We start from the raw sequence: 17,202 nt of genomic DNA, 5'->3' as shown, positions 1-17,202 counted from the left end.
GTCTCTATCAGTTTTGCACATCGAGAGACTGAAATTCTTGCCCATTCTTTCTTGCAAAACAGCTCGAGCTCAGTGAGGTTGGATGGAGAGCGTTCCTGAACAGCAGTCTTCAGCTCTTTCCACAGATTCTCGATTGGATTCAGGTGTAGACTTTGACTTGGCCATTCCAATACCTGGATACGTTTATTTGTGAACCATTCCATTGTAGATTTGGCTTTATGTTTTGGATCATTGTCTTGTTGGAAGATAAATCTCCGTCCCAGTCTCAGGTCTCTTGCAGACTCCAACAGGTTTTCTTCCAGAATGGTCCTGTATTTGGCCCCATCCATCTTCCCATCAATTTTGACCATCTTCCCTGTCCCTGCTGACGAAAAGCAAGCCCAAACCATGATGCTGCCACCACCACGTTTGACAGTGGGGATGGTGTGTTCAGGGTGATGAGCTGTGTTGCTTTTACACCAAACATATTGTTTTGCATTGTGGCCAAACAGTTCGATTTTGGTTTCATCTGACCAGAGCACCTTCTTCCACATGTTTGGTGTGTCTCCCAGGTGGCTTGTGGCAAGTTTTAAACAAGACTTTTTATGGATATCTTTGAGAAATAGCTTTCTTCTTGCCAGTCTTCCATAAAGGCCAGATTTTTGCAGTGTATGACTGATTGTTTTTCTATGGACAGACTCTCCCACCTCAGCTGTAGATCTCTGCAGTTCATCCAGAGTGATCATGGGCCTCTAGGCTGCATCTCTGATCAGTCTTCTCCTTGTTCGATATTAAAGTTTAGAGGGATGGCCGGGTCTTGTTAGATCTGCAGTGGTCTGATACTCCTTCCATTTCAATATGATTGCTTGCACAGTGCTCCTTGGGATGTTTAAAGCTTGGGAAATCTTTTTGTATCCAAATCCGGCTTTAAACTTCTCCACAACTGTATCTCGGACCTGCCTGGTGTGTTCCTTGGTCTTCATGATGATCTCTGTGCTTTGAACAGAACCCTGAGACTATCACAGAGCAGGTGCATTTATACGGAGACTTGATTACACACAGGTGGATTCTATTTATCATTATCAGTCATTTGGGACAACATTGGATCATTCAGAGATCCTCACTGAACGTCTGGAGTGAGTTTGCTGCACTGAAAGTAAAGGGGCCGAATAATATTGCACGCCCCACTTTTCAGTTTTCTATTTGTTAAAAAAGTTTGATACATCCAATGAATTTCATTCCACTTCACGATTGTGTCCCACTTGTTGTTGATTCTTCACAAAAAATTAGTATTTTATATTTTTATGTTTGAAGCTTGAAATGTGGATAGAGATTGACCAGTTCAAGGGGGCCAAGTACGTCCGCAAGGCACTGTAAATAGATCTTATCAGTTTTGCAGTCTGAGCTGCACTAAGACAGATCTGGAAGCAAGCTGAGTGAGCTGCTTATCAACACTTCATCCAGTGAGAAAAAACTCCTCCCCACATACACAACAGTGTAGACTTTAGCTTTAAGGGGGAACAGTATTTAGAAAGTGAAGAAGAGAGCATTGTAGGAGATTGTGAATTCGAAGAAAGTGAAGAGGAAAGATCGGCAAAGGGAGTTGCCGGATGGAATCCAAGTTCTAGATGTGAATATGAAGAAATAAGGGAAAAACGTTACAGGAAAACAGAAGAGTTGCAAGAAGAAATAGAGAAGGAAATGGCCAGGCTGAAAAGTAGGAGCAGGGAAGGGGGGACAGAAACTCCAATATTTTATTGTTCCTCAAAAAAGAAAAGATCCCGACGCAAGCACAAGGAAGGAAGAGGTAAAAAGGATAAAAGTAAACCCACCAAAAAGGATGAAGGAGACAGACAAAAAACTGAGCCAAAAAGGATATGGGCTTTATCCTTCCGATTTGCTAAAAGAGTTGTGATGATGCTTATAAACAATCTTTAGCTTATGACTACAATTTAAAAACCAGAAAACAATAAACAAAGGAAAATGTTCAAATGGCCCAGGATATGGGTTTAATTACCCTATAGTTCTAAAAGGGGGTACTCACAATCACAGCGATTCCAACAGACTCCCAACTACGCTGATAACTCACTGTTGCCTCTGCAGACTTGGAAACAACCTTAGTATCTTGCTCCGAGTCACATTTCTCAAAAACAGATAGAAAGTGTTATTGTATTACAGTTCAAAGCTGGATAATATTGAAATAGGACATTCTACTTGTGTAAACCATATTGCATTAATAGGTAAGGCATTACAAAAAACTTCTCACATAAAAATGAATTACCAAACTATTGTTCACACTGATAATGGACTCCAATGCATTTACACTAACAGCACACAGATCCCAAGACCTCTCAAACACTCTCTGCATGTAGGGGGCTTCTTTCAGAACTGTGGAGCTATTTCCCACCACAGTACCAAATTTTGAGCCATGATTTTCTTTTTAATCTAAAAACAGATCTGGGTTTGTTTCTAAAGTGCCTGTGACAGGCTTTTATCCAGGGGTGAAAGTAGTTTTAAATTATTGCCGGTACTTAGGGGCGAAGCTAGGGGGGGGGGGGGGGGGGGACTGGGGAGGCACAGGGGGTATACATATATATATAGATAGATAGAAGATAGATAGATATATAGATATATATATAGATATATATATATAGATAGATATATATCTATCTATATATAGAAAGATATATATATATATATATGTATATATACAATGATAAACCATTATCTGATGCATAACTTTTCATCTTCAGTTTCCGTCTTTTCTTTTGAACAAAGAAGTTATTGTTCTCTGCTTTTTGGTGAAGTTTTGATTTCGTTTAAATAAAAAATTTGACAGTTTGGTTGTTTTCGCGATTTTATTTAAAAGTCTGTAGATTGTAAGTGATTTATTGTTCGTCCTGTCCTAATGCAAGCGGAGGTTTTTTATGTCTGTGCACCACCTGTGTAAAATCTCCCAGTCCATTAAATCGAACGCACCGATTTCCTTGGTAACTGTTCTGTTTCGGAGGTAAGTGCGCATGCGCTCTCGTGTAGCGTACTGTGCTGCTGTAATTCAGCAAAATAACATGAAACACAACTAGTTTCTCTCCCTTTGCTTTTAACTGGAGTATTTAGCAGCGAGCAGACAGACATTAAACGTAGCGGTGCTCGTTTTAAAGGCCGTTCACAAAAACCTCGAGCTCCGAGGGGGGAGAAGCAAAGAACATTGAGGCTCCATCATAGCAGAACACTTCAGAAACAATTTGGAATGAGGGGGAAAAAAGCTATATTTATGTTTTAGACTGCCTATTGGTAGTGGATCTGATATTTGTGTGCTCGTGAATTTTTGCAGCCGTAACTGGTTCTGGATGACAGCAGACAGCCGTTCTTCCCTCTTCCCGGTACTGCGTAGCAGCGCAGAATCTTTTAGTGGCAGTACCGGACCGTACCGGCTCACTTTCACCCCTGCTTTTATCACAAATACAGAAATCGGAAGAAAACATCTTAATATTTAGGGAATTGGGCTGTAATTGACATGATTAAAGGCGTCAAAGGACAATTGTGACACAAAATAAGCATATTTCGATGTTAAATTTTGCAAGTCTAAAGTCGCTGGGAAATTATGTCAAAGGGGAAGACTCCGGTCATTCAGTGTGTGAGTGTTAATGATAAATGGTTCAGGTAGAAGCCAGGTTGCGTTAAAATCAGTATTAATGTAGTTTAATGGTGTATTGCTGGTGGTGGCAGCAATACTGACAATTATTTTTATTAATAATAATAATCGAATTTTTTATTATTAAAATAAGATAAATTACATGCACTTATGATATATTTAAATAAATGTTTCTCTAAAGTTTCTAATACAAAGATTTAAAAAAATGACACACCAGGTAGTATCTTCAGATCTTGAATCATGGCTTGTGTCTGCTGCTCCATGCTGGTCGGGTCCGGTCCATTGCGAAGCACGGAGGAGCTCCAAGAACCATACGCAGGCCGTGTTATAAAAGCCAGTGATAAATGCGATAGCAAGTCCAAAACAACTCATTCTGTGTAAGTTTAACCGCTTTATTTTTTGTTTAATGCATCCATATATTTTCATGTGTTCTGCTCTATGGGTGAGTTCACTTAGTGCAACAATATTTGTTGCTTAATTTGGTGCATTTAATGTATAATTAAATTAATTTAACTGATCTAATGGATCTAAAGTAAACAGCTGCTAATATATACAAGTATATATATAAATATTGTATGTATTTATTAATATAGTGAAAACTAGTCTGTCTTTAGCAAATTATTTTGAAAATCCGGATGTTGTGCTCGTTTTGTTTCCTTGTGGTGCGGTATAATTCATGCATTTTGATGCCTGTCCGCGCGTCTCAGCACTTGTGCTCTGCAATCTGATGACAGCTGACTTTCTTTTCCTGACCTGCGTCTCTCTCTGATAGTGATTGAAATATATCTGAAGAAAAATCTGATTCTTCGCTGCTGTGTGTTGCTGGCCATTGTAGCACCAGTGAGTTTACGTGCTGGGGTTCCCTTTCACGTCATAAAAGAGCGCAACAAAATCACAAAGGAGTAGTGTGGAAATAATGCTTTTTTTTAAGTGACATTTATGACCTTGTATCTCAACAACTATTCATTTCAGTGGCATGAATTTACTTTTTAATCAATGTTTCCTTTCCATACATGAAATTAGATTTATCATGAAAATTCTATGTCACAGGGACTTTGATGTTGTTTGGGGCTCCTTATAAACTTTTGGTTTAAAGAACTAGTGACTGCAACAACTAAATCTGATTATTGGCCATGCCAAAAAATATATATACTCTTAAGTCTTATATTTCAAGTGTTTAATCCATCTTTCAATCTCTGCAGAAAGCTGGCGTTGTTGTTCAAAGCAGTGGTCCTCAATCTGTGGCTCCTGGACAAATCTGAGTGAATATTTGAAACAACTGAATAATACAAATAATACAGTCATGAGTATTTCTCAACAGGTCACAGAGACACCCACCAAGGAGGAAGATCAGTACAACTCAACTGTTGAAGTGGGAAACTGGGTTCTAAGGGATGGGATGTCACTAAACTTAATTGGTTTTCCGAGGTGGAAGGGACCGGACAAGGTAGCAGAAGTAACATCACACTGTGTAAAGGTTTGATTGGCCGATTACAGACTAAGTAACTGGGTTCACAAAACACAGTGCACAGACTGAAGACACCACACAAATAACTTTGAGGTTCGGACTGACATAAGAACCTCACAGACAATGATGGCGATTGTGATCACTGTTTTTTGTTATCTGTGAATGTTGTTGTGTGCCTAGTATTAGAACTCTGATTATTAAGTGAATTGACCATGTTGTGGGATCATTAGACACGAAAGAATTGGGAGCAGCCCTGGGCTATCAGATGTCTGTGGTCCCAGAAGGTGTTCCTCTGTTGGAAGAGGAAGAAGCCCTGGGATGAAGAGTAAACCATGAGTAGGGTCTACAATAAATGATTCACATGTCAGAACAGAATAACACTGTGCATTAGAGTCCACCTAGTTGCCACTGCAGTCCCATGTGAAATCAATGTGACGACAAATGACTACAAGTAGTCAGTCTCAAGGCATCTACTCCCATCAACCAAGAGATTTACCTCCACAGGTGATAGGACTCCATCTATCGTGGCTTATCAATTCTTTTTTCCCCTTTACTGAAACCAATTTAGGCCCCAGGCCGCCTCGCCGTTTTTATTATGTTTGTTGCAGCTTTTTAATGCTAAACAATTGGGTCACAAAAACAATTGCTTTAGTCCTGTGCTCATCTGAAACCAAGAAGCTACTTATAGAGCAAAGAAAATTAAGTATTAGAATAAAATACTGAAAAAAAGACAGCTGATGGAATTTAACTAAAAAAAATAAATCCAGTACAACAAATTTTAAATCACAGAACTTTTATTGTTTTTCTTTAAAAGGGAGAAAAATCCACATTCTCAGGGAAAAGAGTTGTGAGTAGGGAGGTGAGGTGGGCCAGAAAGAGAAAAGTGGAACATGGTGAGAAGCATTAAATATAGCTGCTGGGAGGTTATACAGCATAATCACACAAGCCAATAAAGCTTTTTCTACAGTGCCAGCAAAAGATTTTTGTTTTACAAACATCTGCTTTTTTCCCCAGGATGTCTGGTAAAAGGATGTTAACAGCAAAAAGGTGGAGAAAAAAAAAAGGGATGAAAAAAAGCAGGCTTCATACAGAGTTCTAATTATTTGGCCAGCAGCAATAGTTTTAAAGTAGGAAACTAATTTTTGGATTAAAAACTGGAAAACCCATGGCACCCAAACTGAGAGTGGAGAAGGAAAGGGGAGGGAGTGGTGGGGGAAATAAAATTTAAAATCAATAATAAAGAGGCAGAAGAAGAGCAGCCATCATGTGAGAGGAAGCCAGGATCACACTGATGTGAGCTCAGGAGACATCTGAAACAGATAAAAAATAAATCACATGAGATCAGCAGCGTCAGGAAGAATGATGCACCACAGAAACTCTGTAAAGGAAACGTTACTCACAACTTGCAGGCCGGGCTCCGTATCTTCGCATGATCTGGTCTTGCGTGAATTTCACAAAAGATTCATATTGTTCTGGAAACACAGATAAAAGGAGTTTATGTAAGACACAAAAAGAAAGTAATTTTAAGAGATGTAGAGCTAGTATGCAAGTATTTTATAGCTATCGGCTTGCCTTAATCTCCTAAAGCCAAAACACCTGACTAACAGGTGTTTATAGCCAATATGTGATGTGCCTGACCTGTTTAAAAATGCTGTTCTTTTAAAGTGACTACAGTACCTAGTAAAACTATTCAAACCACTTGAATTTTGTTTTTACATTTTGTCATGTTACTACCACAAACTACAATGCAATTTATTCATTAGAGCAACATCAAGTAAGAGGAAATTGTTTTTGTTTTCTTTTAAATATGAAAACTGTGTAAAGCATCTGTATTCGGACCCTCCGAGTCAATATTTTTACCACAAATACACCTGTAAATTACAGCTTACCAAACAGGTGACTTTAGGTTACACTGGATTTCATCTAGATGTCTCAGATTTTTCTACTTGTGAAACAAGTCATCTGAAAACCTTTTATCCGTTTTCTTTCCACTGCCCAATCACACACTACGTGTTGTTCTCTGCCACTTTATTTGCAATGTCAGCTAAAACGGACCTCTGACAGCATCTTAATTTACTGTCAAACACGATTCATGATTTTTACCTGCGAGTTTTGTGTTAAGGATCTGTTCGTACTCCTCCCGGATCTTCTCCTCGTGGTCTTTGAGCAGGCGCTCACACAGGCAGCTGACCTGTCTCAGTGTGAACGAGGGTTGGTCCTTTCTTGAGGCACCTGTGAAAGACAACAGATATCAACCATAAAAAGATTTCAGCCTTTAGGTCTTCATTGTTGCAGTAAGTCAGAAATGGGATGCAAGGATTAGTGTTGAGTCAGGTGCAAGTTAAGAGCTTTTCTTTCTGTTTAACACAAGAGACATGCAGCACTATCTCAATGCCTCGGTCACTCTGAAACTGGAGCCAGCATTAACTTTGCAATTTATCACTTTGCGGTCTTTGAGGTTTGCTGCGAGCCAGGTAGACCAAAATGTAAGTAAATCACAGTGGTGGATGGCAGCACCTCAGAGCCAGAACGAGGCTGGGCTAAGAAACGGCTCTGTCATGATGAAATATAAGTCTACCCTGCTCAGGGGCCTGGACACCAGAGGCTTAAATTACATCTCACACATTTACTGGCTTTTATGCTTTTAACTGTTTAACTTCCAGTAACTTTGGCACAATGCAATTAGCCAAATCTAGCCCACAGACTATAAATCAACATATCCTCATTTTAAATTTGTGTACCACAACATTTTTTCTCCTATAGTGCTAAAATAAGTAGTTAAAGCCTTTTCTGTGAGTCTTAGTACATTTTTTCTAAGACCTGTGAGGCCTTTAACACTTACTAAAACTACCACCTCCCAAGACGAGTGTGTAAATACATCAAAATGAAGATGTGTTAAACTATATCTCCCAGGCTGTTTAGAAGAACAATTTCAGATCAACACGACCAGTTTATAACCTTTTATAAGAATAAATGTCTTGCTCATAGGCAGAGATTTTCTTTAATAATTCTAAGTATGTGTAGGAAAACTAAAGATTTTGAGGTACCCAAAATACTTTCACACAAAGCTGTAAAATCATATATGAAAGTAAATACTTGCCACAAGTTTGAATCTTTAGGTACTTCAATATCTACCCCCCCTTCACAATTCTTTCAATAATACCAAAAGTTATACTTTTAGGGATTATATTACTTGTAATTTAAAAGTAATTATCCCGGTTAAGTCAGTTATTGGCTGCATGTCTTACCAGGTGGGGAGCTGGGAGCATTAAGTGAGGAACTGGGGCTAGGAGTGTCATTGGGGCTGCAGGCCTCGGTCTGGTTGAAGGCCCCCTCCAGCTGCCGTCGCCTCTGGATGCGGCTGTACTCCTGACGGAGGTTCTGGAAGATTTGCTCTTGAGAAAGTCAACAGGAACAAAGTTAAAAATGGGCAAAAAAATATATATATATTCATGGAAACTAGAGCAACGTCACCTAAAAGCATCCTGAACGATCTCCTGAGGTGTTCCAAGCTCAGAAGTTTGTGTAAAATGGAATTTAAGAACGCTACATCTTCCAGGAGTTACACCATTAGTCTAATCTTGAGACGACATGTGTTGCGCTATGTAAATAAAACTGAATTCAATCTTTGAGGCCAATTCTTTTAGTTAATCAAGAAAGCACGTTTATATAATGCTAGCAGTTATCCAGAGAAAACAAAACTATTACAGGAAAGCACAATCGTGCGACCTACTTCAGACAAACTACAACAGTGCCCACTTCCTGTGTTCTCTAAAAAACAATACATTTACTGACAGGAAGCGGTGTTTTAGATTAAATACTGTAATTTCAACCGCTAGAACGGCTGAAACTAACAAACAGCTGACCTAAAACATACTTTATGATCTTGTGACTGTGTCATTTTCACTTCTCTTACTAAACTTTCAAATGTTATTTTGACCTACAGCTGGCATGAATGCTAAGCTGCAACACGATTCCCTTTGAGGAGGGTGGACAAGTAAAAATGTGCTCTTTAGGAAATGTCAGTCAGTCAGTCATTTTCTACCACTTATTCCATAGTGGGTCACGGGGGAGCTGGTGCCTATCTCCAGCAGTCTTTAGGAAAGGTTTACATACAATTGTTTCTTTACAAGGACAGAGAAGATCTGAGAAAGACGTAGTTCTTCACCCGTTTTTCATAAAAAATAATTAATTAAAAGCAAAGCTGTGGGGTTTGTATTGGATGCGGTTTTGTAACTATTTAAAAAGTGGATACAAAAATGTTTATAAAAGTGAGAAAACAAATCAGTATAAATGCAGCATTATAAATCTGTGAAACAACAACTATTAACCTGAATATAAATTTAAAATGCTGAAAATATATGCAACGTTAATAAATCTTCTCTCCCTCACACACACCCCTCCTACAAAAATGACTAAAACAACAACACTGCCTCAAACACAGCCGATAAACCAAATGCAGAAGAGGAACTTTATGTGATGTGTGTGTACACAGTGCACCTCTATCTGGTTGGGCAGTGCCTCATTTATCTTGGGTGGAGAGAGACAGTAAGTCGTCATGTCATCCCTGCAACCCGCTCATAAGCTAAAACGTTGCTCAAGCTTTTCTCCACATCGTAAAAGCTTCTATTTGCTAGGATCATTTATCAGTTGTTAAAAGGTTTCTCTTTATTACCATTGGTAAAAAAAATATTGGTAATCCAATACCCTACCTATATAATTGTCAAAACACACCTAAATAAGTGTGAGAACAACAAAACAATGGCTGTTTGCCTTAAATATTCCAGTTATCAATCAAATGACATTTCATGTGTGCATTGCAAATTGGGCGGCAAGATATTAGAAAATCCTGCGATGGTAATGCTACTGGTAAATAATATGACGATCGGTTGCGATATAAGCCAATTTCCTCTATTGCTACACTCTGTGACCGTTATCATTGTGGTCCATATCATAGGTGTCCGGTGTCAAGATCTCCTGCAGTGAGACTCTGTAGCAACAATTATTGCACTCTATATAGGTTTGCAATATGAATATTGTACACAGTAATACTGCAATGAATATGTATTTATGATATACTGTGCTGCCTTAAGTACAAATGACCACAACAAGTCTGATTGGTCTTCTGAATTATTAGGTGACATGAGCTTGAATCAAGTCTTACAATGACAGGGTGTAATTAATAGGGTTGAGAATAGAGTCTTGAGATTTGATTGGAACCGGGAACAAACATTTCAGTACTCCCAGAATCATTCAAATTTTAAAATTTCAATTCCTAGTCAGCCAACTGGAAGAAGCCGCCACTGAACACCAACGAAGAAGAGTCCGCAGGAAGTGTCTGCGCAACCATGGACAATGTGTAGCGGGGGATCAAAAGTGTGGCTTAACTTTAATAAAACACAATTACCACTCGGCTCAGTGCAACACTTGCAAAAAGATATGATGTAAAGGAGGGTGCACAACCAAACACCTCCAGATTCATGGTGTAGAAGTAACATAGTGACCCATCTTTGACACGCTGCGCTGGCCTTCCTCCAGCTCAAACACTCAGTCTAGCACTGCAGTCAGAATCAGACAAGTAAAAAACACATCTTATACCAACATTAAGGCAGGTAACATGTTAAACTCAACTTCAAAAATGGGTCAACTGAAATGCAAACTCCCAGCTAATGTCAGTCCATGTATTTTTTTTTTTTTGATGGACAAACAACCTGAAGTTGCTAACATTAGCCAGGCAGTGGACCAGACTCCGATGTGTTTAATCATTCACCATAACGTCCAAAGGAAAGACGGTGCAACAAATTGAAGAGTGAAACAGAAAAGTTACAGCATATATTGTTAAAAAGTTACATCCCTCTTCAGATGTGGAATCACCAACATTGGCACGATGGGTTAGGGACCGGTGCAAAGAGGAACGGGCGGTGGATGAAGGTGGAGACCTCGGCAGCCTGATCCCGGATGCTTAGACTGGCTCTAGGGACGTGGAATGTCACCTCGCTGGGGGGCAAGGAGCCTAAGATTGTGCGGGAAGTCGGGAGAACGACTAGAAATAGACGCTGTCACCTTTACGCACAGCATTGGCTCTTGAATCCATCACCTCCAGAGGCTGGACTCTCTTCTACTCTGGAGTGGTCTGCAAGGAGAGGTGGCGAGCTGGGGTGGGTTTGTTTGTTGCCCCCCGGCTCAGCCGTCTCGTGTTGGGGTTTACCGCAGTGGATGAGAGGGCGATCGGGAGGAATGGCCTCCCCAAGCTGAATCCGAGTGGTGTTTCATTATTGGACTTCTGTGCTAGAAACATAATGAACACCATGTTCAAGCATAGGGGTGTTTATCAGTGCCTTTGGTACCAGGACACCATAGGCAGGAGGTTGATGTCTTCAGACCTTTGGCCGTATGTTTTGGACACTCAGGTGAAGAGAGGGATGAGCTGTCCACTGATCACCACCTGGTGGTGAGTTGGATCTGCTGGAAGAGGAGAAAGCCTGACAGACTTAGCAGGCCCAAGCACATAGTGATGTCTGCTGTGAATGTCTGGCAGAGCCCTCAGCCAGGGATGTATTCAACTTCGACCTCTGGGAAAGCTTTGACCAGATTCCGGTGGAGGTTGGACACATAGAGTCTGAGTGGAAAATGTTCTCCACATCCATTGTCGCGCTGCTGCCCGTAGCTGTGGCCGTAAGGTCGGCGGTGCCGGTCATGGTGGCAATCCCAGAACCGGTTGGCCTCATAGCGATTCAGTGCTTCGCCAACAGTGTGTACAGTGGGGTTAGGGAGCTGCCGACCTCAACATGGGACATTATCAGGCGGTGGAAGGAGTATTTCAAGGATCTCCTCAATCCTGCCGTCATGCATTCCCCTGGTGGAAGCAGAGTGCATGTTGGTCTCTGGCAGGGCTGCCCTTTGTCACCCGGTCCTGTTCATAACTTTTATGGAGAGAATTTTTAGGGCCAGATGGGGTCTGGTTTGGGGACCAGTGGATTTCGTCTCTTCTTTTTGCAGATGACGTGGTCCTGCTGACCCCTTCTAGCCAAGACCTACAGAATGCACTGGGGCTGTTCGCAACAGAGTGTGAAGCGGCTGGGATGAAGATCAGCTCCTCCAAGTCCAAGGCCATGGTTCTCAACCGGAAAAGGGTTGTCCTCTTCCGGTTGGAGGAGAGTTCCTGCCTTAAGTGGAAGAGTTCCAGTATCTTGGGGTCTTGTTCACAAATGAGGGGTGAATGAAGCAGGAGACCAACGGATGGATCGATGCGGCTGCCGCATTAACGGGGATGCTGTGTGTTCACCGGTCCGTTGTGGTGAAGAGAGAGCCGAGCTGAAAAGTGAAGCTCTCGATTTACCTTTGGGTCTACGTTCCTACCCTCACCTACGGCCATGAACTTTGGGTCATGACCGAAAGAACAAGATCCCGGATACAAGAGGCTGACATGAGCTTCCTTGGTAAAGTGGCCGGGCACTCCCTTAGACATAGGGTAAGGAGCTCGGCCATCCGGGAAGAGCTCGGAATAGAGCCGCTGCTCCTCCATATTGAGAGGAGCTAGTTGAGGTGGCTCAGGCATCTATACCAGATGCCTCCTGGATGCCTTCCTCTGGATGTCTTCCAGGCACGTCCCACCGGGAGAAGGCCCAAGGAATGGCCCAGGACACGCTGGAGGTACTATATCTCTCGGCTGGCCCGGGAACACCTTGGGCTCCCCCCGGAGGAGCTGGAGGAGGTGTCTGGGGAGAGGGACGTCTGGGTTTCTCTACTGTGTCTTCTGCCCCTGCTAGAAGCGGAAGACAACAAGTGCGAGTACTGTTAACAGGTTGTAAGAGCATAGTCATTTGAACAGGTCCATCAGGATGACTTTTGTACACAAAGTAATGAAAAATAGTACTATACATAATACTGACAGAGGATGTCATAACTGTTGTATTACACCTCCAGGTACAAGTTTCTTCTTAACAAGTAAACCTAACTGGAAATCTTGTGTGAGGAGAGCAGGGTGGGAGGTAGGACAGCTGACCTTTTAAGAAAGGCAAAACAGCTCTCACTTGACAAAACACATCAGAAATGTAGGTTTACAGCAGCACTCCCATGATGAAAGGCACTTCACATGGCTTCAACCTCGACGAATTCGTACTCCAGTTCAATTTAACAGGGTTAAATGAAACCTAAAACCTATGGTTTCTTAAAAAAGGTTAAAAGTGGTAAACCTACATGTGCAAAACAGACTGAAAGTAATCTGCATAAGCAGTTCCAGGATACATAGAAATGTCCTGGATATTTTCTGAAACCAAAGTCTAAACTGTTGATCTCAACAGTTCCACTTAGGGACGCTGAACATTTATTTCACTCAGTTCCCAGGTGAATCAATGTTGTCAACATGTAATGTTCTACCATAAACACCAACAAAACAGAGGTTAAAGAGGAGCTGGGGTGATTTCAAAACTCCTTGAAACAAAAATGGTTCTGGTCATTTCACTACTTCACACCTTTGTAATTTTGGTTGATTTACATTAAACTTTTTCTGTTACAAAATGGTGTGGCCAGCCAGAAGAGGCTTCAAAATGACCAAGAGTACTGCTAAGGGAGCAGTCTGTACCCGTTCTGACAACAGATTTAAAGATAATTTCTATATTCAAGTCATTATCAAAATGTGGTTTTACAGTTCTAATAAATAATATCTACTAGCGGTGGGTAGCTTAGAGTTACTTTGGTTGGATTAGAGTCAACTGTCCCGAAAATGGATCAGAACCAAAATAAATGCAAATGCAGAATAATCTTTTTCAGAAATTGCACAATTAAATTATACCTGAGATTTTAGTATTTTCTGATGCGTTATCTCCATATTTTAAGAAAATTCAAAAGTAGAATAAAATTTTATGGTTTAAGGTTTATGGGTACAAAACAGTTTGTTCACAAGGACAAAATGAAAATGCATGGGTACGAAATGGACTAAAGGACAAATTAATCCATATACATCACTGCTCCAAACAAAAATAGAAGCCTGCAAATGTCAAATGATGAGGAAAGTGAACTTACATCAAATATAAACTTCCTCTTTATTTTATCCAAAAACCATTTGCTTTCTAATAACACAGGGCAAAAACCATCTCATTGATATTCAATTGCAAGATGAGAAAATTCATCCAGCAATATCTTATTTGAATTCAAAAATAACAAGCATTTGGCCTTACTGCTGCCAGATCTCACTAACACATAATAATCCTCTGAATTGCAGTGCAGATCTCCAGCTAATTATCTGGTGTCAACTTGTGCACCATGCACCCATCCAACACTTTCACAATGTAGTTGCCAGTGGGAGAAAACGGGCAATAGACATAAAAAGGGAAACGAACAATGCATTCCAGCTCTGTGGAAAGAAATGGCTGTGGTACATAATAGTAAACCCCCACTTAAATGGAAGACAATGGTAGCAGTGAAGCCAAGGAACATTACTCAGGCAGCTCTTAATTGACAAACTGCAATGATGTGCTGTGATGCCATTTGTCTTTTTGGGACCGAGCATATATGGTTGTTATGTGTTAAAGTGGGTATGTTACCATCTGTTAATCTGCTGCTCCCATTTGAGCTCCAATTGCTTGACGGGTGATTACACTGGTGGCTGTGCAGTCCCCTTAATACAATGTTTCATTTGCTATTGCAGGTTGCAGTTTTGAGAATTTCTTGAAGCACATACAAACTACAAATCAATAGACTTGATAAAGAGCACGAGGGATGGGCAAGTTCACCCTGTAATAATAATAATAATAATAATAATAATAATAATAATAATGACTGACTTGGGATTGATATTGCCACTGTTTAAACTATTTGTCCAATGTTAGTACTATGAAATCATCAATACACTATGTCTACATATATTTTTTAATTGAATGCAATTATTGCATAAAAACAATGATGTATTTTTAAATACTTTTTACCATCGTAATATTGTGACAAACTTTTCCCTATCCCCCATCAGGAAATGTTTAGTTTGACATAGTTATATTGCAAAAATATAAACAATGTTTAATTTGAAAATGAATGCAGGCTAAATGTCTTTGTTTTCAGACAGAATGTTCTCCATTCTCGGTTTGAATTGTGAAAAAAAATTCACTCTCCAAGAAACTAGACTTAGCTCATTGATGTTACTCGACAGTTAGACAATAACTTATAACATTTTTGAAACAACTTGTAAAAAAAAAGGTTTCAATGTAAACTGACAGGCATAAAGAAGGACTTTTTTACTTTAAAAACACCCACTCTAGATTTTTAACGATACATAAATGATTTGGGTATAATCTAAAAGTTATTTTATTTTAAATTCTTTGTCACAGGGTTCTGCAAGCCTTAGTGGATTAAATGTATTGTGTTTATTAAGATCATCATTATATGAAACATGGGCTTATATGAATTACAAAATATTTTATTCCATACCTTGTACTCGTTATAATATTTGTAATATAACTTTTTTAACTAGCTATTTTTCACCTCCTACGGGCGCTGGTTCTAGATAAGGCTAAAATTATGTTTTGTTTTCAAGTCATTAAAAATAAAAAATAAACCTGTTTCACGAGCAGACTTATTAAGCAGGTTTGCAAAAACAAATTTCATTGAAATGCAGCAAATCCATTTCTTAAAAACAGAACAAAAAAACCTCTGAATTTCCCAACATACCTACCGTACTGATATGGCTGCTCCTGTGATGCAATTTGCCCGTTTCGTGCCCCAACAGATTAGATATTTGGGTGTTAAAACATAGGCAGTCACTTTAAATAAATCGCATTAAGATTGCAATGAAGGTAAATAATGCAGTTGTCTTGTATCACAGGATTTCAAACGCAGTAATAGCCATTATTTACTTGAACAGGTCAACACTAGCCAGAACAAGCTAACACAAGCGAGTATTAGGAGCTGGCAAGACGCCAATAACCAAGGACTATAAAATCACTTTTACTCTTAAACCGATGAGTTTAACCTGCAATACAACCATATGCAAGCGTCCCTTAGCGACGACATTCCCCTTCCTGACATTAGCCGAGGCCGGCTAACGTTTAGCCTCCAACCCCCATTCTGGTTCTTCCACTCCACCCAAACCCCCTCCCCCATGACACCCACTCTGAAACGCAGAAAAATGTCAAATTTGATAGAAATGCATACCTGGAGTGAGTCTGTGTTCGCCTCCGATAGGCTGAGGAGACATCGAGTGGCCCGGGCTGTCCACCGGGGTACGGAGGTTGCATCTTTGCGGGGAAGGAGTGCTGGGAGTCCCCTGTAGTGGGTTGCACCTTCTCCTCTTGGGAGACTGGGGACTGAGGAGGGCCTCAAACTCCATCGACCGCTTTAACGTCGCGCCGCAAGCCATGTTAGCTAAAACAAACCGGTAGAGTAGCAGTGGAGAGAAAAACACCCGCAGTGATGGTGTTTAACGCTGCCTTTTAAACGTTTCCTCGAATTTCTGGTTCGTCTTTCTTCCTCTCCACTACAACGGATTTTCTGTTCGGAGTAGTAACAGCCGACAGTGCCTGCTGAATTTTTAAACCGTCACAATGACGGATCATACCACTATATGAAAAGAGGTGGCGTTTCAATTCTGTATAATTTTTATTTAATAATATTAACAGATCTAGTTCATAATTGTTTTCTACACATGTTTTAAATACAATGTTTAATCGCACCCCTCAATAAAATTGTAATTGTATTTCTTTTCATCGCTTTTTTATTTTATTAACATCCGATCATTATGCCCCTGGTATTGTTATTGATTCCTTCCAGTTGAACTTACATCCAGGGTTCATGAGACGTCTGGTGGAGGTGATGAAGGAAAAAAAGAAACGTTAAAATTAGATACCTTAGTATTAATTGGGAATTAAACGAGACTATTGCTACAGAATCGGGAAAAGCTGCATTTGTGGTGGGCAAATATATAGCGTGTATTATAACATACAGGGGTTGGACAATGAAACTGAAACACCTGTCATTTTAGTGTGGGAGGTTTCATGGCTAAATTGGACCAGCCTGGTAGCCAGTCTTCATTGATTGCACATTGCACCAGTAAGAGCAGAGTGTGAAGGTTCAATTAGCAGGGTAAGAGCACAGTTTTGCTCATAATTTT

The 17,202-nt window shown here is 40.2% G+C and overlaps 1 protein-coding gene across 1 annotated transcript; it reads right to left on the bottom strand.

Annotated features, from left to right (window-relative positions):
• Positions 1–5,878: 5,878 nt before the first annotated feature.
• akirin1 (akirin 1) lies at positions 5,879–17,007 on the bottom strand. The gene is made up of 6 exons (XM_047361689.1): positions 16,873–17,007; positions 16,248–16,457; positions 8,351–8,497; positions 7,206–7,334; positions 6,503–6,574; positions 5,879–6,412 (listed from the first exon to the last, which is right to left on the bottom strand). The coding sequence occupies exons 1-6, from the start codon at positions 16,883–16,885 to the stop codon at positions 6,402–6,404; spliced, it is 582 nt and encodes a 193-aa protein (XP_047217645.1). The 5' UTR covers positions 16,886–17,007; the 3' UTR covers positions 5,879–6,401.
• Positions 17,008–17,202: the final 195 nt, after the last annotated feature.

This window comes from Girardinichthys multiradiatus, chromosome 3 (assembly GCF_021462225.1).
Source record: "Girardinichthys multiradiatus isolate DD_20200921_A chromosome 3, DD_fGirMul_XY1, whole genome shotgun sequence".
Classification (NCBI taxonomy): domain Eukaryota; kingdom Metazoa; phylum Chordata; class Actinopteri; order Cyprinodontiformes; family Goodeidae; genus Girardinichthys; species Girardinichthys multiradiatus.
Note: the sequence above shows the minus strand (reverse complement) of the source record. Positions and strands in the feature narration are given on the sequence as shown.

Excerpts from the sequence above, each read along its gene's own strand:
- akirin1 (XM_047361689.1), bottom strand. Across the intron at positions 8,498-16,247 it reads CGAACACAGACTCACTCCAG|AGCAAATCTTCCAGAACCTC; the intron begins GTATGCATTTCT and ends GACTTTCTCAAG. Across the intron at positions 7,335-8,350 it reads TGCTCCCAGCTCCCCACCTG|GTGCCTCAAGAAAGGACCAA; the intron begins GTAAGACATGCA and ends TGTCTTTCACAG.